General features: G+C 30.5%; 1 protein-coding gene across 5 annotated transcripts in view; it reads right to left on the minus strand.

Moving 5' to 3' along the window:
* LOC134721795 (adenylate cyclase type 2-like) overlaps window positions 1-22976 on the minus strand; it is a 68048-nt gene extending 45072 nt beyond the window's left edge. Inside the window, exons 1-4 of one of the 5 annotated variants that reach the window (XM_063585018.1) lie at window positions 22795-22976; window positions 11743-12576; window positions 9692-9838; window positions 7502-7858 (exon numbers count right to left, since the gene is read on the minus strand). In XM_063585018.1, coding sequence (XP_063441088.1) covers window positions 7502-7858; window positions 9692-9838; window positions 11743-12537 — 1299 coding nt within the window. In that variant the 5' untranslated portion in view covers window positions 12538-12576; window positions 22795-22976. Of the gene's footprint in view, window positions 1-7501; window positions 7859-9691; window positions 9839-11742; window positions 12636-14458; window positions 14546-22736 lie in introns of those variants that run through there. The other 4 variants (XM_063585015.1, XM_063585019.1, XM_063585016.1 and 1 more) reach the window with 4 other exon arrangements.
* Window positions 22977-24672: the final 1696 nt, after the last annotated feature.

The following is a 24672-nucleotide window of genomic DNA, read 5'->3' on the forward strand; positions in this document are numbered from 1 at the left end:
TGAAGAGCTCTTCAATGGTGAGGTACTAGTTGTCCTCTATTGTTTGATTACGAATTCACTTAATTTTCCAATTATTGCAATTTATGATTAAGTACATCTGTTAAAAACATTCAATGTCATTCTAAATGAAACTTTTCAATCACACAAATGTATTTATGATAAATCAATATAATTTTCTAAGGCCTAAGTTGTACATTTTGTTTGGAAAATGAAAGACTTCCACCATTTTTGTTTTCAATCGGCAAGTTACTATTGTCAAAACCAGAAGTCGGAAGAGAGTCCAATTGTTAAAATGATTGAGTTGCTATTTACTTTAACATCAATAGACTACAACAAGCTTTGTCAACTGTTATCAGTATAACTTCTTCCTTTAAGCCATTTGGAATTACCGCTTCATCTCTTTAAACAAATATCACAATCACCGTAAAAAAAAGTGTTTCCCCTGAGCTAATATGATGATCAATTGAACCAACTAAAACTGACTTATATAATGTGGTTTGTGTCAATTATGAAAGCATTTAGGAAACATTGCAATGTTTTTATTATTGTGAAAAATGCAACTGCGTTATAATTTCAATATCTAAGATATGATTTTTTTTATATGAATCCAACAGGGTTTTCTGAATATCGCATTAGATTAAAATGCATTTTAGTCTAATGCTATAATTTTTGAATTTACAGTACTCACTCACTCTTACAATTGTTTTGATGTCTTTCTTTCAACAGTGTAACATGAATTTAATTATAATAAAGAGGATATGGTATGATTGACAATTAGACATTGACTCTTCTCAAGAGACCAAAATGACCCAGAAATTAACAACTATGGGTCTCTGTATGGCCTTCAACAATGAGAATACCATAGTCAGCTATTAAACCATAAATTTGGTATATTGCAATTAAGATTCTCAATCAATAAAAAGCAAAACTATAAAATGTGGTGTTCATTTAAGCTTCAATACCCAATAACTGCCATACCATTTCAAATAGGGTCCATTATGCCAAAATGTTTTCAGAAATTGCAAATATTCAAAAGATGTGATAACATTTTAAAGGAGAGAAATGTGATAATAAACATAGGCAACTTATGATGTTTCAAGGCCAATTAATATAAAGTATTAATTTTAGTTAATTTATAAATTTTGGAACACATTTTGTTTAGCGGCAGCTAAAGCCCACCTCTGTGTGTGTGATTTTCTTGCTGTGTTGAAGACCAATTGTTGACCTTCAACTGTATTCTGCTCTTTGGTTGGGTTGTGGTCTCTTTGACACAATTTTCCAATTTTCAATCTCAATTTTATATGTAATTTTCACAGGCACTTGTCTCAGAATTTTTTTTCCTATATACCTTAATATAACACAAGGTACTTAACTAAATTTTTGAATAATGACACCCAGTCCCAAATTCCCGTTATTTTATTTATTTCTCGGTTGTCAAACCTTCTTAAACTTAATGTGCCGTAAATCTAAATTGATTTATCTACACAATGGTATATGACACGACTATCATTGTTGTCGCGATCATTAGTAGCAGGCCTCAGAAGTCGGTCAACGGGATGTTTTTTGCATTAGTCTCAATTTTTGGCAACACCCAGCCCGCAGTGATTGAATTATTATAAAAAATTATTAAAATAAAAACTGTCAGCGTCCCTCCGACTATGAATTATTACCTGTATTGTAAATTCTATACAGATTATGTGAAACAAACCCAAATAAGTGTGTTATGAAACAGATGTGTACACAACGACACTAATGTAGAGTTATAAATTGACCAAAATTTCCCACATTTATTTTTAGCCAAACGATTGACCAATGAGAAACCAGTATAAAATTACATGCGGACTGGGTGTTGCCAAAAATTGAGACGAATGCAAAAAAACATCCCGTTGACCGTCTTCTGAGGCCTGCTTCTAATGATCCTGACAACAATGATAGTCGTGTCATATACCATTGTGTAGATAAATCAATTTAGATTTACGGCATATTAAGTTTAAGAAGGTGTGACAACCGAGAAATAAAAAAAATAACGGGAACTTGGGACTGGGTGTCATTATTCAAAAATTTAGTTAAGTACCTTGTGTTATATTAAGGTATATAGGAAAAAAAATTCTGAGACAAGTGCCTGTGGTAATTTTGCAAAATTTCAGATTTAAAAAAATTTCATGCTTTAAAAATCCTATAACATTTTCCAGTTTTTATATTCAGTATATGATATTATATAATAATCTAAATTCTGCTTGTTTTATTTTTTAACCATGACATTTAGAGTGCATAAATCTGATATGAATAAATTAGAAAAACAAACATGTAATATTCATTAATAACAAATAAAAATTCACACGGCCTAAAACACTATAAGGTAATTAAGTAATGAAAATTAAGTAGACCAAATAGTACTAAGTTCATTAACAATTCTGTTTTCATATTTCATGGTATACGCAGTCATCTGGTGTCAACCCTGGAGGGATTTACTTTTTAAAATTGTCGTGACATAAAATTAAAGATATATAAAGCAATCAAAAAGAAACACTAAAGAGTTGACAAAAAGTAGCTATTAGTGGCAACTTGTGAAAATCCTTTTAAAAAATATTACCATAAATACAACAATATTGTATTTAAATCTGAGACCACTTAAAAAAGAGTATTCTAATGTATCCTTAATAGCTGTTAATCCACTTCAGCACATCAAACTTAGTTCTTACGTGTCAACTTTAAATATAAGACGTTAATGATTTAGTTTATTAGAAAATATGTCATTTCAAAATATCCCATAATATTGTACATATAATAGATAGATGGCTTCATACAGTCGTAATGTAAATACTCTCAAATTTCCAATTAGAAGGACAATTGTACTGTATAATTTGAATTTCTTAATCTCCCGAATTCCATTTAAAAAAAATGTTATTTTTATAAATCATGTAAATGTAATTTGCAAACAAAACAAAAATGATATAAAATCAAGAACTGTATGGCTTTTTTCCAAGACTTCACCAAATTCTGTAAAGTACTATGATTAAGCTTAGTCTCTGCAAAAATCATCTTGTTTGACCGATTTTGGATACAATCATGTTTAAAATCTTAGTTGAGAACTTCATGGTTTAAAATAGATATACCCTAACAATTGATAGTACTGTTAGTAAACCATGATTGAAGTGAAAAACATGAAAGAAATTTATATTGGCTTGTCAATTTCATCTCTTGACTTCAATTTCTCTGACTTATAGTAGTGAACTTTTTCTCCACAAAATTGATAGATCCAATTTATTGTAAAATATTCTAGAAAGCAATTTCTATAAATAAGATAAGTCAATAATCTCAATACTAGGAAATTAGAGAACATTTATATGATATAAGAAAGAAGTATAAAAACTTTCAATGATTGATAAAATCCTTTGAATTCTGATCTTCATACAATATAACCATTGGATTGAGAAATATGCTGGAAACAACCACGATTGTTAGCACAAACCATGCAGGAGTGGTCCAGGATTTAAAAAAAATGGGGGCCCTAGTTAGCCAATGTTAGTAAAAAGTCAATACATTCATCATAAACTGTGAACCAACTTATCTTTGTTGATACTTTATTTCACATAATGCCGTCCCTAGCTCACTTTGCATCGATTTAACTTCATGATTTTCAAATTCATAAGATGTACTTAGATGGAAAGATCAAAGTGTATAGTCTAATATAGTGCTTTCTTTATACTCACTAAAGTCTCAAAAATAAATTGAACACGAAAGTTAAGTTGGTTTACAATATGTTGCTACCCCCGGTACATGAAGTGGGGTCAGGGTCTACATCCCGCCACTGCCATGACAAAGCCAAAGAATGGTCATCTTTCAATTAGTCTCTTATACACATTAGAAATTCTAAGAGCTAAAGCAATCTAATCTTAACAGAATTTGATAAAGTGGTAGTATAAAAATAATATTTAAAATTGGATATGAAATTATTATATGTCTAGATGCAATATTATGAATAGTGGCTTCACAGCACTTGCCAAATTATGAAAAAATTCAATGAAAAAAAAACACCAGAAGGTCAGATAATCATAAACAATAGGACAAATTTATAATTTCCTAGAATGAGTAGGTTTATGATTTTGAAAATCATCAGACAGTGAATGAAAATAGATCAAACATAAAAAAAATATGGTGTGATATTAGAAAATCATCTGATACAGAATGAGGGGAGATCAAACATAAAAAAAAAATATGGTGTGATATTAGAAAATCATCTGATACAGAATGAGGGGAGGTTAAACATAAAAAAATATGGTGTGATATTAGAAAATCATCTGATACAGAATGAGGGGGGATCAAACATAAAAAAATATGGTGTGATATTAGAAAATCATCTGATACAGAATGAGGGGAGATCAAACATAAAAAAAATATGGTGTGATATTAGAAAATCATCTGATACAGAATGAGGGGGGATCAAACATAAAAAAAATATGGTGTGATATTAGAAAATCATCTGATTGTCCACGAATAAGAGCAAATCAAACATCAATTACCAATTCTAGGAATTCTATAATCATGTGCCAATCAAGGTTATTTTAATATCAATTTCTGACACAATTCTGGGAAGGCTTCCTCATCTTGTTCCAACAAAATTATTCACGTTTTTAAAATGCCATAAAATTATAATTGATGCATTTGTAAATTTATTGATGGATATGCAATATTTATTGATGCATATCTTAAAAAATTATGTCACATTCAAGATGGATTGATCTGTTTAACACTGGTTCATTTTTATATTTTTGTGTTTATTTCCTCAATGTCAATGTTTTTTTTATGTAATAACTGTACACTAACATCAAATACTCCTTTGATAATGAATGTCATAATTTTGAACAGGACCTTTTATCAGAAGGGTTTGCATAGCTTTTCTTTAATTTTCAAACAGTTTATTTGTAATTTGAAAGAAAAAAATGATAATAATACCATGCAGGATGTACAAATTATAGATAAATATGAAAATCCAGCTTATGTAATCTCAATTCCCTAACATAAAGAAGTTAATATAAAATGTTTTTTCTATAATATTAAGTGCGTAAAAATCATTTAATGATGCACTTTAGTCCAAATTATCAAAGTGATTGGCGTCAAAGCGAAAAATTAAAATAGCATTTAAGACATGAAAATTATTTGGACTAGATGCACATTAAGCTGCAATTTTTTTTCTGTCTGGTTCTTTATCAATTAAAGTTCAATTGACAAATAATTTTGCTTCTGACATAGGATTGCATAGATCCAGGGAGTAGGTTTACTATGACACTCATTTTTTCTACATAAAGATCTACATCCATAAAAGCTAAATTAAGTCATTGGAAACAACATATATCAATTTGAAAAGATTTTGTCAAAGCATTTTCAAGTTAAACCATGGACATTTCCAAAAGTCCAGCCCATCCACCCAAATTAATAACTGTTTCCTTTGGAAATTAGGCTAATACTAAGATATAGTGTAGAGAAAAACAATAGGCATTATAGGCAAAAATTGAGATTTTGGTGAAATTTGACAAAATTTATGGATTTCAACCCAGTTTTAAACTGCACTTTTTGACTAATTCTATTTTAAGGTAAGGTTTTTTGTTTTATACAAGAGCCTATATTTTTCTGGTTCTTAAAATTTTGAAAGGTCTCAACTTTTAAGACATTTAAGCAATTAATTTTATTTGGAGTATAAAACTGGTCTTTTTATTTTTTTCATGGAGAAAATTTATTTGGACTACAATCTTCCACCATATGTATTGCAGATTAGTCTTCTGTTTTTGTTTTTTGTTGTTATTGGTTTGTCCTATCCTTGGCCAATACATCACATCTCTTTTTATTTTTATCAGTTACAAATTAGGCGACTAGACCATTTCCAACACCAGAATTGCTGACCATTAACAACAAATTTCTATCTACCCAGTATTTTTTGAAGTTTGGTTTTTTGCTTTCATTTAATTCCAAAAAGTATTGAAGGGGAAAAACATAACTACCTTTTCTCTAATTAGTTTTAAAATGTGTTTTATTTAAATTTTGTATCGGTCTTGATCAGACGACTATTCATTGAACTCTAAATAAACCTTCATTATTAATATCAGCACATTATGACGATTTTAAGGACAAACAAAACATAATGAATATATGTATCCTGAGATCCGTCTATCACTTTGAAACTTGAAACCTATTTCAAAATTAATATATATATATATCAGCAAACACAATAGGTTTCATTATGATATATTCAAGGAAAAGTTTTGAATAACCACCAATTATAAGTGAAGAAAATACTATATATCAGACATATTACTGGAAATGCTGAGAATCTGTTTTAAATATATAGTCAACTCAAGATCAATATAAAAGAAAATCCTTTTTTCTTCAAGTGAAAAATGAGAGATGTCTCTAGAACTTTGATCAAACATTTCATATCTGATCATTTATTTTGCAGAGCATTTCTTTAAGACAATAATTTCAAATAAAAAAAAGAAATACAATTAATATATTAAAAAGATTTTTAGTGTAGTGTACTACTTTGGGGACGAATTGATATATCAAACTTATACAAAAGTCAACTTGCTCTTACTTAAAATATGGACAATTTTATGTTAAAAGGGTATTGAATTCAGTTTGACAGCTTCAGACATACTAAATTTTAACCTTTTTCAATGTGACCAAATCACTACTCTGTACTTTTCTTCAAATTTCATGATCAAATTTATTTTCCGTCATGTACTACTACATGTGCTATTTGAAATACTTTTTATTTTTTTTTCTATTTTGCTGTACTTGATCATAAGATTTACAGCTTCATTACTAATGAAAATTCATAAAATAATAAATAACTTATTTTGATACTTTCAGGAGTTTTTATAACAGACTCTTGTCTTATAAATTTTATTTTGACTACTGGATCTATTTTGGCTTGCTATCTCATTTGATGTCTACCAACATTTTCCCTTTTTTGTGAGTAGACCTTTCTTGACAATATCAAAATTATATAATAATTTTAATCAATTTTATAGTTGGTATATGTAATTTCTTCCTGAACAAGATCAATAATAACTTCTTTAAGTAATCAGTAAACAGGAAGTTTATTAGGGATGGATGTGAAAACACATTTGCACTTTAAGCTTGATAATAAATTTCAAAAGCCTTTATTTGTGCTTCCCGAGAAACATTTTACAGAAATTTCATTCATGACCCTTCATGGTTAAGAAATATAACAATTTCTGTGTCATTTTGGTCTTTTGTGGAGACTTGTCTCTGACATTGGCAATCATACCACATCTACTTTTTTTTATATTACAGCAATTGGATATACAATGTATATGAAAGAAAATTGATGTGAATAATAGCAGACCTTTTAAAACTGTAAAAACAGAAAAGACATATGGGGACTTTTGTATAGTGAAACCTGTTAAAACCAATATCCTATAGTATATATCATCATGTCTAACAGATCTGTCAGCACGATTTATATAATCCTCAGACTTACCTCCTCGACTAGAAAGTTTGATCCTGTAGAATGAAGTAGCGCCGATGCTATCATCTCCAGTAGGACTGTCACCACACCAAGAAACAACGACAAACGTTTGGAGAGTGGCAACATGATGTAACAAACAATGATAATATAAAACATTACGGCAATGTTGTCCGTCACTTTCTTTTTCTGAACAATATTGTAGTAAATGCTTGCCACAACAAGCAATAGAATCCATATCAATAGAGATATCAATGTAGGATATTTTGAGTAATATTTCCTTTTGAGTATGAAGATTATGATTACAGAGAATAGTATAAATCCACTGGACAAGGTTATCACAATTGTTAAAAACACTTCCTTTGGTAAATTCTGAAATAAATCAAGCAGGTAAATTATTGATATACAAATGTATAAATATGAGAACAAAAATTGGAAAATATTATGTTCACTTGTTTTTGGTCTTTTTGTTGAGTTTGAAGCTGTTTGGGTTAGGTAAAGGTTGGCATTTTCAAAAAAACATTTGACAAGCTGCATGTGTTTGCACCTATCTTAAGCCAGGAACCTCAGATGTTCAGTTGTTGTCCATGTTGTTTGTTGATGTGGTTCACAACTGTTTCTTGTTTCTCGTTTTTTATATAGATTAGACCGTTGGTTTTCCTGTTTGAATGGTTTTATACTGCAATAAAGTCTAGTTTTTAGTAAAAAGTTTTGAAAAAATATTTTTTTTAAATTTTGCTTAATTGGCTCTTACTCCAAAAAAAAGATTCTGTCTAAGTTTCAAAAATTCTACATTTTGGTCAAACAAAATTTATTGAAGTCTAAAATGCTCTAACTCCAAATTGTGTCTTATTAAATGGTTACTGCAAAATACTAAAGAAATCTTTAAGTAAAAAAATCGAAAATGACAATAATATAATTTTGAAATTCAGTTTAGGTTATAAGGTCTTGTAAATGAGAAAGAAGCATCTGTCCAAGTTTGACCAAATTATACAATGGTTTGACAAAGTAATTTATGTATAAATGTATATATATGACAATCTTTAAACTCAGGACTGTATTTAAATATTTTTTTTTTGAAAATCTGCATCCATTTTATCAAAAAAATATGGGGAACAAATTTTAAAATCATTTTTTAAAATATATGTTTGGTCTTTAGACCATGAAAAATCATCAATAATTTCAGGTTTCATAAGACATGGACAATTAAAATGCTTGCCTTCATTACATAATGCAAAGTTAGACTAAAAGTCTTAATGAACCCACAAATTGTATATTGTTTAGATGAATAAACAAATCAAGACACAACAGAACAACAATCAACAATTTTCCTCTAAAATCATTCATATACATGTAACATAGATGTGTTATAAAATGAAACAAAAACTATCTCCTCTCATGACAATTCCACAGTGTCTCACACCTTCCATTCATGAGTATATTTGTGTGGTCATGAATGGATAATTATAGGTGTAAAGTACTACCAAACAATTGCTTGTAGTCAAAAGTACAGTAATTAGTATTCTGTTATCACTTAGAGAATAAATAAAACTTACAAATTTCCTTGACAAATAATCAAGCCTTATAATAGTTTTTTTTTGTCAGACATTTATGGATAAATTCTAGGAGTAAACTCACTGAGAACATTTAAAAAAAAGAATTTGAGAAGGTATTAATTGGAGAACAATTTAAAAAAACAACATAGAAATGCCAATATATTAAAACACCATTGCTTTTATTGGTATTCTTTTTCTTTTTGTTTGTTGGAAGGTTTCAATCAAGAAAATTCAAATGACCTTCAACCAAGAACATGGGAATGACTTCTTAGCCTTAGATCAGTATACTATGTATGCTTATGAGGGGAGCAACAATTTGATTCTATTGAGAAAAGGGGGAAAGGATTGGCTTCCGAATAATTGAGACACACAATTTGTGTGCTAAAAAAATATTTTTTGTCCCTGATTTAAACAAAAGACTTGGGCCTTCAATCAGAGATTTAAATGGTTGCTTTCAACATAAGAGGTAAGATACCTCTGAAGATACCAAAAGGAAATTCATCATGAATAGGTCTTTATGTGAAAAATTATTTTTACATTATAAATTATGTATGACTATGTGTGTAAGTGGGTGTATAATTAATGTTACATAAAAGATTTCATCTACATTTATACAACAAGATGAAAAAGATACTTATTTTATCCTCACCTCTTTGTCCTTGACAACAATATGATAAATAAGTGTCCCTAGCAACATGGCCATTGCTAAAGTAACCAAAGCAATAGTTAGTGAATGTTTGAGTTGAACACAATAGCACTGATAAAGTTTCTCTATTTGTAGATTGTGGAATGTTGCCTGAAAAGAAACAGAAATAGTAGATAAGTTTTCATCAAGAATCTTTTTAATGAGCATACTTATATCTGAGACTACTATAACAGTTTTGCATTGGAGACCTGTTGTGCCCTTCTTCTGTGGTCTGTTCTATATATGGTCAGGTTGTTGTCTCTTTGACACATTCCTCATTTCCATTCTGAATTTTATAGTAGTCATAACTTATATATCAAATGTAAATACGAAATTTGGGACATAGCTATTTTTGTTCATATTGGTTGGGTACAGGCACTTGTTTCTTGTTGGGTAAATAATATATAGGTTGGATCGTTGTTAAAATAATTGTGATATTAAATACTTCGGCATATTTAAGATCATTTCAGAGTTATATAAACAATAAATTAAAAGATAAGGGTGTTTTGGTCCTTATGATGTGATCAATTCGACAGCCATGATCATATATACTAACTGAAAATAAGGCTGTAATCTTGGGATCACGAAAAACTACGTACACTTCTACCAGACTTGGAAATTATAAATCATATGTCATCCCATGTGAATTGTTAAATTGCTTATGTATATTCTGATACTGTGGTAAATTAAGATACAAGTAATGAAACACTGTCTCCAGATTAGCATATATATCTCTTGAAATGCGCCATGAAACACTGTCTCCAGATTAGCATATATATCTCTTGAAATGCGTCAACATTCGGTGTTGCAAGCGTAACTTGAACAATATGTAAAATACAGTAGTAATATAGCCAAATCCAAGTTTATGCAAAGTTTTCATGTTTTGTCATCAAAACAAAAAAAAGTAGTTCTCTTAATATATTTATTGGAGTCTCAGATTGGAGGTAATTAAAACTTATATATAAGGAAGCATGTATTAGTGATGATTAAATACATATCAATTGCCGATCTTCTGTTAAACACGTTCCACTGTCTATAATCGATCAAATCTATGACAAAGTGGGCTATTAAATTTGTTTATGGTAAATGATTATCACTTATTCAAGGCTAGATTCAGAGCATGTGTTATCCTCACTGGTTTTCATTTGTTATGTTGCCACATAAATTCATCACTTAAACCGTCTGCTCTAAGCAAGCTTTCGTTCTGGTGGGAAAAGGGTCGTTTATCAATCCATTTATTTAAATGACAGAAAATGGTAAAATGGCTTTAGGATGAATCGACAATTTGCTTTTGTAAACAAGCTAGGCTGTGAAACGCAGAAGCACATTTCAGCATTTTAAATTTCATACGTTTTCTGATTTAACTAAATAAGCTTTGGACGTATAGAATTGACAAAAGTAAAGGGCCCGCAAACGGCAACATGGCATAAAAACATTATATATGTAAACATTTACATAAGAACAATACACTCAGAGGGACAGAATTACGTGAAAGCATTTAATGGCAACGGCAAAAATAAAGAAATTCCTATTATTTAACTACAACTTCAATATACGTTTTTTTCAATTGTAAGTAACCCATTTAATGAGTGTAGCATACGTAATTATTCGCAATTAATTTAAAATAAAATTCATTCATTCTCTCTCCTTTCGAAATAAATGACCCAGTTGATATACTTTTCATAGAAAATGTCATGTTGTATAATATTGATATGTCGGAAATGAAGAAAAAATACAACATCTCTGTTTTTTAATAAATAAGAAGGTTCATTAGACAAAAACAAACAGTTCCAATTAAGTAAAACAGCGGTAGTATTCCAAGAATACGGAGCACATTACACTAGACTGATTTGGTGAGAAAAATAAGGACAGACGATATTTATAATAAACTTTTTTATGGAGGAAACAAATAAAATGTAAATTCCATTTCATTAAACACGGTTTAACTTTTTTACTTAATTTACCATTTTTACGTTTTCTCCCATTAAGTATTCATATAGTCTTTTTATACGTACCTTAATATGCGTTACAGAAAATTCTTTCCACCAAGTGGTCTTTTCTTGTATCTCGGGAGTTATTACATCTCGCTGACTGCGTTTTCTATACCGACTGTTTCTACTTAACCGTTGAATATTAGTAATTGAAAATTCATCGCTCTTTTGAAAGCCACTACTATGCTTTCCATTACTGTACTGATTTCCATTTTCCAGATCGGTCAAACTACCATTGTATACTCCGTTCACAAGTCCGTTCGGTAACGTCAGTGACACTTTCTTTTTACTTGATGAATTTGTCAACATGAATTCATTTTCTCTGTTCGAATTTATGTCCTCCAAACTTTTGTTCGGTGAATCTTTGAAATGCACTCTAGGGCATGAATGAATGGCCGTACACGGACTTAACGTTTGACCATCACACTGACAATCTATATACTTTCCTCCTGTTTCTCCATTCGTTTTAATCTGATGATAACTATTTGCATCACGTATATCCTTAACAGAATTTCTGCTCTCTAGATTTGTATCCAATTCGTTTTCATTCATTTTTTCTCTCTTTTCGTTAAGTCTATTTGAAATCATTTCATTTTCGCTCTCACTATAGTTTTCTATGCTGTGACACTCAGCATTACTATCGATGTATCGAAGAAAGCTTGGATTACTGTCGATATAATCGAGACGTTTCTCGTTACATTTCACGAACTCCGCCTCGGATTTCTGATTATTTCCGGAGTTGTTCGTATGTGAAACATCCTCCTCCGGGCCACTTATGTAAAATGTGATGTCAGAACATTCAACCGTCGGACTGGTCATTTTCAATTATGTCTGCAGGCTAATATTCATTGCGAAATTCTGAAAATTAATAATAAAAAGACATGTTTACGTGTGTGAAAACAAGAAAATCTACATGTATAATAATCCGGTGACATGTAAGTGATTTAATATAAATCTCATAGATAATCAATGATAGAAATGTACATGTATTTAAAAAGAAAACATCACTGAACACATGAATGAAGCTCTTTATTACGGATGAGGTATTAACTCATCAGCAATTTAGTCCTTTCGCCAACTAAAGTAAATATTTGAAAATAGACCATTACATTTGACTGTAGTCAAGCCGTAACTTTTATTGAGAAAAAAAAATGTATGACCAACTGTGCCCTCCCCCCCCCCCCCCCCCACATACACACACACACACGATTTTCTTCTTCTCAAGTAAATCGAAACCAACAAATCAAATTAAAGCGTGACATACTCGACTGAAACTACTGGTAGCAAGTTACGATTAGGTGGACGTACATATTTTGATTTCACAATTTAATCTACTTAAAAAATATTTGTTTGTGAATCTTCGACAATGATTATGTTGATCACTTAATGTGGTTCCTATATATGCGGTAGAAGAATAGTACAACCAATATTTAAAATGTAAGTTTTTATTACTGCGAAATCACCCCTTTCAACTTTTATCTTGAATGGAAATATTGCATTGACTTTAGAATCAACCGAATGCACCCTTTTTTTTCCCTCTGCGGCAGAACATTTCAACAGACGTCAGTCTATTGAGTGTACCCCCACCCCCCTAGTAGAAAGGAACTTTGGTCATTTGAAAAAAGGAGATTTCGGTGTACACCAATGAAACAGCAACCTAGCATTGGAAATTCAGTTCTATTTTTTCTCTTTTTTTGTAGTGTTGAAATGCTTGTTAAATTCATACAAAATTTTTCAATCTATATATAACCACTCGTAACTCAAAATATCAGAACCAGGTGTCTGATACATCCGAATAGGGTACACATGTTACAACTCGTCACTGTCTAGCTGCTGGCAATATGTGTAGTCATTATGTTCGGTAGTTCAGGGAAATGTGTGACGAAAAAGGTAAAATATCAAAAATAACGAACTCCAAAGAAATATTAAAACGGAAAATCCTTTATCAAGTGGTAAAATAAATGCTAAAAAATACCACAACCCCTGACTTAATACAGAAATTTCTTTATGTAGAAAAAAAATGGTAGATTAAACTGGTGTTATCACTAGCTAAACCTCTCAACTATGTGACAGTCGCATTCATATCATAAGTTAATTAATTCAATTAGCGGGGTATCGGCAAACAGCAGGAAGAACATTGATTCGAGGCTTAGATAGAAGGAACCTTTTTCCAGGAAAGTTTTCACATAAAATAACTTTAAAAATCAAACCATTTTTTCTCAGAAAATCACGTGAAAACATAAAAATGGAGGAACATAAACTGACTGGGAATGTTTTTATAGCGAAATTACGAAAAAAGAATGATACACCGTGTAAAATGCTAATATATATACGCTCTGATTCAAAAACCTTTACCAAACAAATAACCAATCAATAAAGCCGTGGTTGCGTTTAAATTAATTTTTTTATTTCGGTTTTTATTGTTTTGAAAGAAATCCTATCCGGACGTTAAAAACAAACATTTTTACCCGGAAGTGTACAATTCGAAATGCGTAGTTTAATCCTATGAAATTTAAACATTAAATTGATATATGCTGCATTTCAAATGACATTTATTATGCAAATCATAAATACATTAATTAAATTACAGGCTCAGCAATGCTAATAAACATATTTTTAAACTTTAAAGTATTTTTTATTTATGTTGTGTTATAGTATTTATAACTCAATTATAAATAAATTAGAGAAAAACGACATCTCCTTTAATTCATATTTCAACAGTATTAAAACAAATACTTACTGCAAACACCCTATAGTACTAGTATATACATACTGTATGCTAGTGATAAGTCAAAAACAGTCTTGTTCCATTGAAATAAAAAGTTGGATTTTTTTCTCTCAATCTGGCGATGTATACATTTCCTCAACATGACAGGTCTACATGGAACCCTTTTCAATGATTCAATGTTTACATGGAACCCTTATAATATTCCAGTGGTTTTATTTATGTGTATACAAAAGGCTTTAATGATATTTTATGACAGATTTTATATAATTGTAACGTACTTCTCAGTTTATGAGGGCAGTTTTGATGAATTGTTTGTTTACATGTCAACAACCTCACTTTTATAATGTTTACCACAACTTCCTTCAGTTTCTTTTATTTCTGAATTTTATCTGGTCAGAGGAAAGACTTCTACCTAAATATAGGAAGGAATTTTATCTGGTCATCGAGGACGGAATTCTACCTGCTCAGAGGAAGGGTCAGAACAACTTGAATGTAACATCATTTACAACTGGGACAATATAATATTCTCTATTGTCATACAAACAAATAAAAAATAACCATGTTTGTGACAAACTGACAAAAAAAACCATAGACTCATATCATTGATATATTTATATAATATATGTTTTATATCAATTGTTGCAAAGTATTTAATACAGTGACAATTAAAATATATTAAATAGAACTTTGTTTTATTCTACAATAAATCATGTAAATTATTCAAGTTATTTTGACATTCTCTGTAATTCTGTAATCCATTACTCAATATAATATGGTACACAGTAATAAAGTCCAATTTTAATAGTAGGATTTTTTTTTAGGTCAAAACGACAATAAACACATACACAAAATTCATATGCAATGCGCAGTAATTTCGGACACAATATAAAAAAGAAGATGTGGTATGATTGCCAATGAGACAACTATCCACAAAAGACCAAAATGACACAGACAGTAACAACTATAGGTAACCGTACGGCCTTCAACAATGAACAAATCCCAAACCGCATAGTCAGCTATAAAAGGCCCCGATAAGACAATGTAAAACAATTCAAACGAGAAAACTAACGGCCTTATTTATGTAAAAAAAAATGAAAGAAAAACAAACAAACATGTAACACATAAACAAACGAGAACAACTGAATTACAGGCTCCTGACTTGGGACAGGCACATACATAAGTAATGTGGTGGGGTTAAACATGTTAGCGGGATTTAACCCTCCCCCTAACCTGGGACAGTGGTATAACAGTACAACATAAGAACGAACTATAAAAATCAGTTGAAAAAGGCTTAACTCTTCAGATGGACAAAAGTACAAGTTGACAATGCTTATCAGCTAAGCTTTGTATTTAAAGATGGATTTAAACATATCGACTTAGGGGGAAATTATTTTTTTCTGGTATACGTAATATGATAGATATGTTATTATATATTCATCTTGTATTATATGTTTGAACTTTGATTATATAAAACCTTTAAGTCTATAACGTCATGCTAATCCCTAATTTACGAAGGTCCAACTTAACAATGTCACACTTTATCTACTTGCATATAAGTGCAAAAAAGCGTTAGGTCAGTTTCTAGGTTTACTCCATTGTCACTTTGTTCAACGAAAAGACACAAACAATAAAAAGGGGTAAATGTCTGACGAAACTTTAAAAACACTAATACCCTACCATCAAAATCATTATAGTATGCCCGACTTATGGTCATTATGTTTTCTGATCTGTGCAATCGTTCGTCCCGTTTCAGGTTAAAGTTTTTGGTCAAGGTAGTTTTTGATGAAGTTGATGTCCAATCAACTTGAAACTTAGTACACACGTTCCCTACGATATGATCTTTTTTTTTAATTTTAATGCTAAAGTAGAGTTTTTAATCCAAATTTCACGGTCCACTGAACATATCAAATGATAGTGCGATTGAGGCATCCGTGTACTAAACGCACATTATCTTTACTCCAAATAAAGTTGACCTATTACATACGGATGATTTATAATATAGCATAGCGCTTTCGACCAACAATAATGTAGGATCTGATTCTCCATAATAGGGGTTATCCTATAATTGTTCAGGCCTATTTGCCGTTCTAAACAACAAATTTGTATGAAGAAGTTACAACTGCCATAAAGCACATTTATAAAAACAACTTGAACGGATAATTGCATGAAAGTTCAATCAAATCAAATTAAGTTTAAAAATTACTGGTGCAAGAAAATTTGGTATCGTTAAATAGTGTTTTATGTGACTATTTGGAATAATAAGAAATAGCAAAGCAAAAGCCAAAAAAAATTAGAAGAAAAATTGAAAACTTTTTAAAAATTAAATGTATCCTAATTAGCTCAATATTTCACTAAAACATTATTATTAAGCTTATTGTATATCCGTATATATCGATACCAATAGTTAACGTTTGAATTTCATATTAAAACGCATTTTATTTGAACATTTAAATTACAACTAATTAAGTAGTATTTCATGATTTGGTTTATAGAATTGTAGTTGTATTGCTGTGATGATCGTTGTTTTTTTTTTTTTATCTTTTATACTTTTTAACTAAAAAAAAAAATCATCATTTAAAGGCAATAACTCATACAAGGAATTTGTTAATGGTTTCGGTATACTCGGCCTTTTGTAGACCTTGAACTGCTAACCATTTTACAATTTTCAAAGATGCTGTCTATCTAGTTTAGTTATTAAGGTAATTTGAACAAAACTATAATTCGTCAAACATTGTCCTTTAAGTGGTCAAGTTATGAAAACATTTGGCATAAATTATAATTGCTTATCTTTTTAGTTGTTTTTAGTCTTAGTTTCTGTCTATGTTTATTATATTTTAATAGGCAAAATACTAAAATAGGTCAACAATTGTCATTTTTACATCGGATGACCGTGACTATACTTTACTTCTATTTTGTGTTTCTATCCCTAGTGGTGGTGTCGACTGATGGTCCGTAATATGATTCTTCAACTATAATCTAGACACCATAAGGATTAATTACGTGAATTTTGTTTATAGTGGATGGCGACGAACACCAAATGATGACAAAAACTCAGGGCAAGATGAGCAAAAAAAAAAAACAAGAGGCTCTCAAGAGCCTAAATCGCTCACCTTAAGTCTTTTGGTTAAATCTCTCATCAATGATTATTTTGGCTTTTCAATTTATTTAAATGTTCTTTGGATCGTCCTATTTTCTTCAAAAGCCAAAAAAAATAATCATTTTCTCCTATGTTCTATTTTAGCCAAAGGAGCTATGTTTCTTGACATACAAGGAAATAAAATATAAAATTTATACTAGATACTCTGAAACTCATTTAGCCTAAGTTTGGCTGAAATTGATACAGCAGTTTCAAAGGAGAAGATTTTTAAAGTAAGTCAACATGATGAACAAATTGTGAAAAAAGTCTTTAAAGGGCAATCACTCCTTAAGGGGTCAATTGACAATTTTGGTCAATTTGACTTATTTGTAGATCTTACTTTGCTGAACATTATTGTTGTTTACAGTCTATCTCTATCTATAATAATATTCAAGATAATAAACAGCAAAATTTCCTTAAAATTATCAATTAAGGGGCAGCATCCCAACAATAGGTTGTCTGATTCATCTGAAAATTTCAGGGCAGATAGATCTTGACCTGATAAACAATTTTACCCCATCTCAGATTTGCTCTAAATGCTTTGGTTTTTGAGTTATAAGCCAAAAACTGCATTTGACCCCTATGTTCTATTTTTAGCAATGGAGACCATGTTTGTTGATAGATCAAAACTTCAGATACAATTCACAAACTAGATACCCTAAGGAACATTCAGTTAAAGTTTGGAAGTATTCGGCCCAGTAGTTTCAGAGGAGAAGATTTTTGTAAAAGATTACTAAGATTTACGAAAAATGGTTAAAAATTGACTATAAAGGGCAATAACTCCTGAAGGGGTCAACTGACCATTTCCGTTATGTTGACTTATTTGACCCCTATGTTCTATTTTTAGCAATGGCGACCATGTTTGTTGATAGATCAAAACTTCGGATACAATTTTTAAACTAGATACCCTAAGGAACATTCATTTAAAGTTTGGAAGTATTTGGCCCAGTAGTTTCAGAGGAGAAGATTCTTGAAATAGTTTACGACGACAGACGACGACGGACGACGACAGACGACGACAGACGACGACAGACGACGGACGCCAAGTGATGGCATAAGCTCACTTGGCCCTTCGGGCCAGGTGAGCTAAAAATGGACTACGTAGATACAGATATCTTCATCAGAAAGGGACAAACCAAATTCATATCCTATAATGATTTGCTTGATAAGGTGTTGTTGCTTACTAGAAAGCTATTGAAACAGAGATATCATCATGATTTTGTTGACTCGTTTGGGAAATATCTGTGTCATGAATCACCATGGGTATGTCCCATTTACTTATACGTCGATCTATTTCCTAAATTGTAACACCAACGAATGTGACTAGTCGCCGAACTTTTTCTTGACATTAGAAACACGACGGTTGACACTAGAGCTAAAAGTCTGCTTACCCTTCCAGAGCACTTGAGATCACCGTTTTTTGCATGGTTGGGGTTTCGTTGCTCAGTATTTAGTTTACTGTGTTGTGTTCTGTAGACCATTTTATTTTAGTTATTTTCATTTTTGACCTTGCCATCATCTGTTTTCCATGATTCGACTTAACTTAAAAAGATATGTTTGACTATAAGTCCCTTTGTATTTACTGTTTCTATTTTTATCTATTACTTTACCATACTATTAAATAATACGAGTTTTTTTTACTATAACACAATGCGAGACTTTATCATGAAAATTTAACGTTGATCACTAAATCGTGAAAATATTGCCATTTAAGGGATTCGAACCCACAACCTGAGTGTTGACTGGCTATCCGATACAGTAGTTCGACTACTTAGACCACTGAAGCCCCTAACCTTGAAAAAACTAATGAATTCAATATTCTAGCCTTTTGTATTTCTCATCAGTGCCCTATATCCCCTTCGCATGGAAGCTGAAGAGATATAATTTATGTCTTTATAGGAGACACATTCTCATAGTACAATTTCCGATCCTTTCTCTTAAGAAATCGGCTAACTGATGATGTAGTGAAGAAAGATTTTGGAAATTATTAAAACTACTGCGTACCATAACTGTTAAAGTAATGACAAGAATAAATGTATTTCTAAATCCGTAATATCTTAATTTACAAAACAGGAAGTGTAACTTCGTAAGGCTTATTTTTTAAAAGAATTTATAATGTTTGGACCTTTTTCATACGCAGACAGCATTTAATTTATTTCCGGAGAGATTTGTTCTTATGACCTAAAATCTTGGTTGACTCATATTTAATAATTAATCTGATTATCAGCAATGAATAAAAATCATTAAAGTCACAAAATAATATTAAATGACTATTCTAATGGATTTGTGTTTTAATATAAATTACGCAAAAATAAATGAATGCAATATGAGAGACACGTAAGACCTATCAAATTCACATTGACCGTACTTAAATATTGAAATAAAAAATTGAATTGACAAAATTTAATAATAATCACTCTCATTTGTTCATTTTAATATAACCATTTATCTAAACCTATAAAAATAAGAACAATAACGTCATGTGTAAAGATTCTCTTTTTTTTCAACGGATCTCGGAATAAAATGTAACACTATACAAAAAAACAATGTTAACACAATCATATAAATACTTCTTATTTGTTCCTTTACTATGAAAGAAAATCTAAAACTTTTATCAGTATCAAAGGAAATCAAGTAACGAAGCTTCAATTCTGAACTTATCTTTTTTTTATTTATTTGAATCAATATTCTTGAGTTGTGTGAACGAAGGGTCACACATTTGGGCAAACAAATAGCATTTGAAACTGCTTAAACTTGTATATCTGTATGAGTACGAAAAAGAAAAAGAAAAAAGAAAAGCTAAATTAAAAAGAAAATCCTCTGTATCAAAGAACCGAAGACCTTCTCTTACAAACTCCAAATCAGACCTCATTGAATCGAAAATTGTAGCTTATGATATTCGTCTAAGTCATCTTTGAATCGAATATTCTAACCTACAATCTCCATCTCAGCTCTCACAGAGACGAAGACACAAACGTGTAATCCAATATCAGACATCACGGAACCGAACTCCTAAAATTATACTGTCCGTCTTCGAACGACAGTCTGTTACAGTAAATAAATAATTCTATATCAGTTCAAGGATAAATTCATTATAGATACCAGGGGCCTGTTTATCGAAACGGTCCTAAGATCGGTCATAAGAATTTCTTAGGACAGAAGTTAGGATAAAGTTAGGACCGACTTACGACACGTCTCCGCATGCACTTCGAAGCTATCTTAGGAATATCTGAGTTAGGACGTCCTAACTGATGTCCTAAGTATTAGCGGAAAAGAAAATACAAACCGAATATGAAAAAAAAAATTATGATATCATATTTTATCAATAATTTTATTTCAAATATGGTTAATTAGAATCTAATAACTAATATGTAGTTTTAAATTAAAGGTAAAAAATATTTTTTGTAAAATAATTGTACATTTAAACTGTATGAAACAAAACATGACACAAAAATAAAAAGATATAACTGTAAACAAGATATATAATACGTAAAAATCACAACATGTTTTTGAGTGAGTTGAATTCGAAGGGTCACATTTTCATTCTTTAACAGTGCAAATGAAAATCTCGTGCATTATTCATATCATTACGGAGAATTTCAACTATTTTAACTACTGCTTTAAAAATAATGCGCGTGAAAATGAACAAAAGTCGAAATTCGAATGTATCCTAAAGTTAGGACCATCCTAAGACCATCTTAAGACACCTAAATTGGTATCCTTAAGTTAGGACAATTCCTAGGATTTTCCTAAGTTGCGACATGTTTGATAAACCCATTTAGGACTAAGATGTGTCCTAAGTTGGTCTTAGGACACGTCCTAATCCTAAGAGAGCTTTGATAAACAGGCCCCAGGACTTTAATTTTGTTTCACATCAAACGATAAATAAGTGATGCTTAGATCGACAAGGAGTTTAAAAGCATTGAAAACTGAATTTAACGAAAAGTTTTGCCAAACAGCTATATGAGTAAATCTATTCTTGGGGTAGTAGTGAAGGTATAATTAAAGTAAAAGGGACTGATCATTATAGGTGATATATTCTGGTCATTATAACGGTCCTAAACGGTATCACAATAATTCAAAGAATCCATGGAATGAACAGAAAGCGGCAAGAAACAGCCGGCCTGAGTAGTAAATTATTTCTTGAAACACGCGACACAAATGCTAGACATGAAAACACGTGTCCAAAGTGAGAAAAAAATCTATTCTAGTAAAGATGAAATGTATTTTCTTAATTTTCAATGTAAATTGAATTATAAACATAGAGATCTCGTAGGTCAATTTTATGACCTGTTACAACCTTAAAGTTCTTAGATCGGAAGTTCTTAGAAAAACTAACACCATAATTCACTTTTCATGTCTCAGTTGTCGTATCATATTTTTGTCTAGCCCTAGCTATGTTTAATAATTGTATTGCATATACTTTAGTAATTTCAGAAGAGATCTGAAATTACAATTGTTGACGTATGTATAATTATGATTGAAAGAAATCTTAAATAACCATCGCACTGCGAAGTCTTTGGTTCGGTTGTACTCTAACCCTATTTAAAGAAAAACAATATGGGGTTTTAGTCAATATTGAATGGTACCATCGTGGAGTTGTCCTACAGGTTTAGATATACATAAAAATGACCTTCAGGTTATGTTTGACACGTTTTTTTGAACAGTTAGACGCTAACCCTATTTGATGAAAAACAATATGGGGTTTTAGTAAATATTGAATGGTACCATCGTGTCGCTGATCTACCATTTCAGATCAAGTTAAATATGACCTAGAGGTTATAGTTAACACGTTTAGTATATAACATGATATTATACAGAAGTTGAATCCCGTTACTAAGTACCTACTAATACAGCTAAGCTTTTATCTATTATTTTTAAACTGTCACATTTAAAATGACTTAAAACAATAAACGGATTAAAAAGGCGAATCTGTATCTGTAGATAAAAATGGAAGTAAAAAATTAACACGTGCAATTCACCGGTAAAATATCATGAATATCTTACTTTAAATACCCACTGTCGGCACTGTAAATATATATGATATATTTTGCAAATCCATCTCCTATAGTTTAAGAAAAGTAACATTATAGATATATGTATAGAATGATAAATATGTTACCTTGTGTCATTAAAACATAATAATTTACTTACTTTGAAAACAGGAATAACGGAAAAACGCATAAAATTTCCTAATTGTAATATTTTTTACCTTTAATAACTTCCTCACAATTGATTGTTAAATGATTTATTTTAAACATCCTTTTGATATCTGAGATTTGTCCTCGTTATAACAGTCGTATTTAAGCCATCACTATTAGTAGTATGAAATGAGTCGGTATATACCTCTGATTAAGTGCCGGGATCAATACTTCTGTGTCAACCACAAATCCGTCATATAATTATCAGATGAAATCGCAACCTGTTTATTGACACTTTTAAAACTTCGCTCTTTTAACACAATAATTTCAACAATGCTTGTCAGTCGTATAATATTTAAAGGTTAAATTTGGTTTTTTTTAAGTAATGAATAGTTTGTATTTTCAGCTCAGTTAACTTAAGGTTATGTTCGTACTATATAAGAGACATTCACAATGTATTATAGGTCTCTGGCTATTTGATCTTATCGTAGTTCAACAAAAGTTAACCTTCACCTATAACTTAAAAAGTCTATTACCAATCCAAAATTGGAGCAGGAATTGTTTACGATTCAATAGAGTCCACATTCGCTAATTGTTCTGATCGCTTAATGTTTAGTTTTCTTCGTAGTTTTTTTGACTGTTGTTGTTTTCCTATTTTAAAACGCCATAACAGTTTTTATCTTTGTCCTTTCGTTGGTATTTTTGGTCAATGGTCTATTAATTTTTATTCTACATTTTCCCCACTTTTTATTTTCTCTTGGTTATTTATAGGGCACTGAAATGATATGCTTTTACATAACACGTATACCTATATGTAATAGTATTACATCGGGGTTTAAATAAACTCTTTCCTACGGTTTGCCAACAAATTATCCAACTTAAAACAGAATAAGATCAATCATTATTCAAATAAATATATTGTGTTTTATTAAACTTTACACCTGAGTCTGAAGAAAAATATTACTCCTTTGGAATATCAAACAAGAGGCTCTCAAGAGCCTGAATCGCTCACCTTAATTTTTTTGGTTAAATCTCTCATCAATGATTATTTTGGCTTTTCAATTTATTTAAATGTTCTTTGAATCGTCCTATTTTCTTCAAAAGCAAAAAAAAATATCATTTTCTCCTTTGTTCTATTTTAGCCATAGGAGCTATGTTTCTTGACATACAAGGACATAAAATATAAAATTTATACTAGATACTCTGAAACTCATTTAGCCTAAATTTGGCTGAAATTGATACAGCATTTTCAAAGGAGAAAATTTTTTAAAATCAAATTGTGAAAAAAGTCTTTAAAGGGCAATAACTCCTTAAGGGGTCAATTGACAATTTTGGTCAAATTGACTCATTTGTAGATCTTACTTTGCTTAACATTTTTGCTATAAACAGTTTATCTGTATCTATAATAATATTCAAGATAATAACAAAAAACTGCAAAATTTCTTTAAAATCATCAATTCAAAGGCATTATACCTGAAAAACTAGTTACCCAATTCTGCTGAAAATTTCAGGACAGGTAGACCTTGACCTAATAAATACTTTAACTTCAGTCTTATTTGCTCTAAATGCTGGAGTTTTTGAGATATAAGCCAAAAACTGCATTTTACCCTGTGTTCTATTTTTAGCCATGACGGCCATGTTTTTTTGACGAAATAGAAAATAAAACACAAACTTTATTTCATACACCCTACTGATCATTCAGTTGAAATTTGTTGAGTAGTTTTAGAGGAGAAGATTTTTTAAAGTAAGTAAATATGATGAACAAATTGAGAAAAATTGTCATTAAAGGACAACAACCCCTTAAGGGGTCAATTGACAGTTTTGGTCATATTAACTTATTTGTAGATCTTACTTTGCTGATCATTTTTGCTGTGTACAGTTTATCTTTATCTATAATAATATTCAAGATAATTACCAAAAACTGCAAAATGTCCTTAAAATTACCAATT

This window comes from Mytilus trossulus, chromosome 6 (assembly GCF_036588685.1).
Source record: "Mytilus trossulus isolate FHL-02 chromosome 6, PNRI_Mtr1.1.1.hap1, whole genome shotgun sequence".
NCBI lineage: Eukaryota > Metazoa > Mollusca > Bivalvia > Mytilida > Mytilidae > Mytilus > Mytilus trossulus.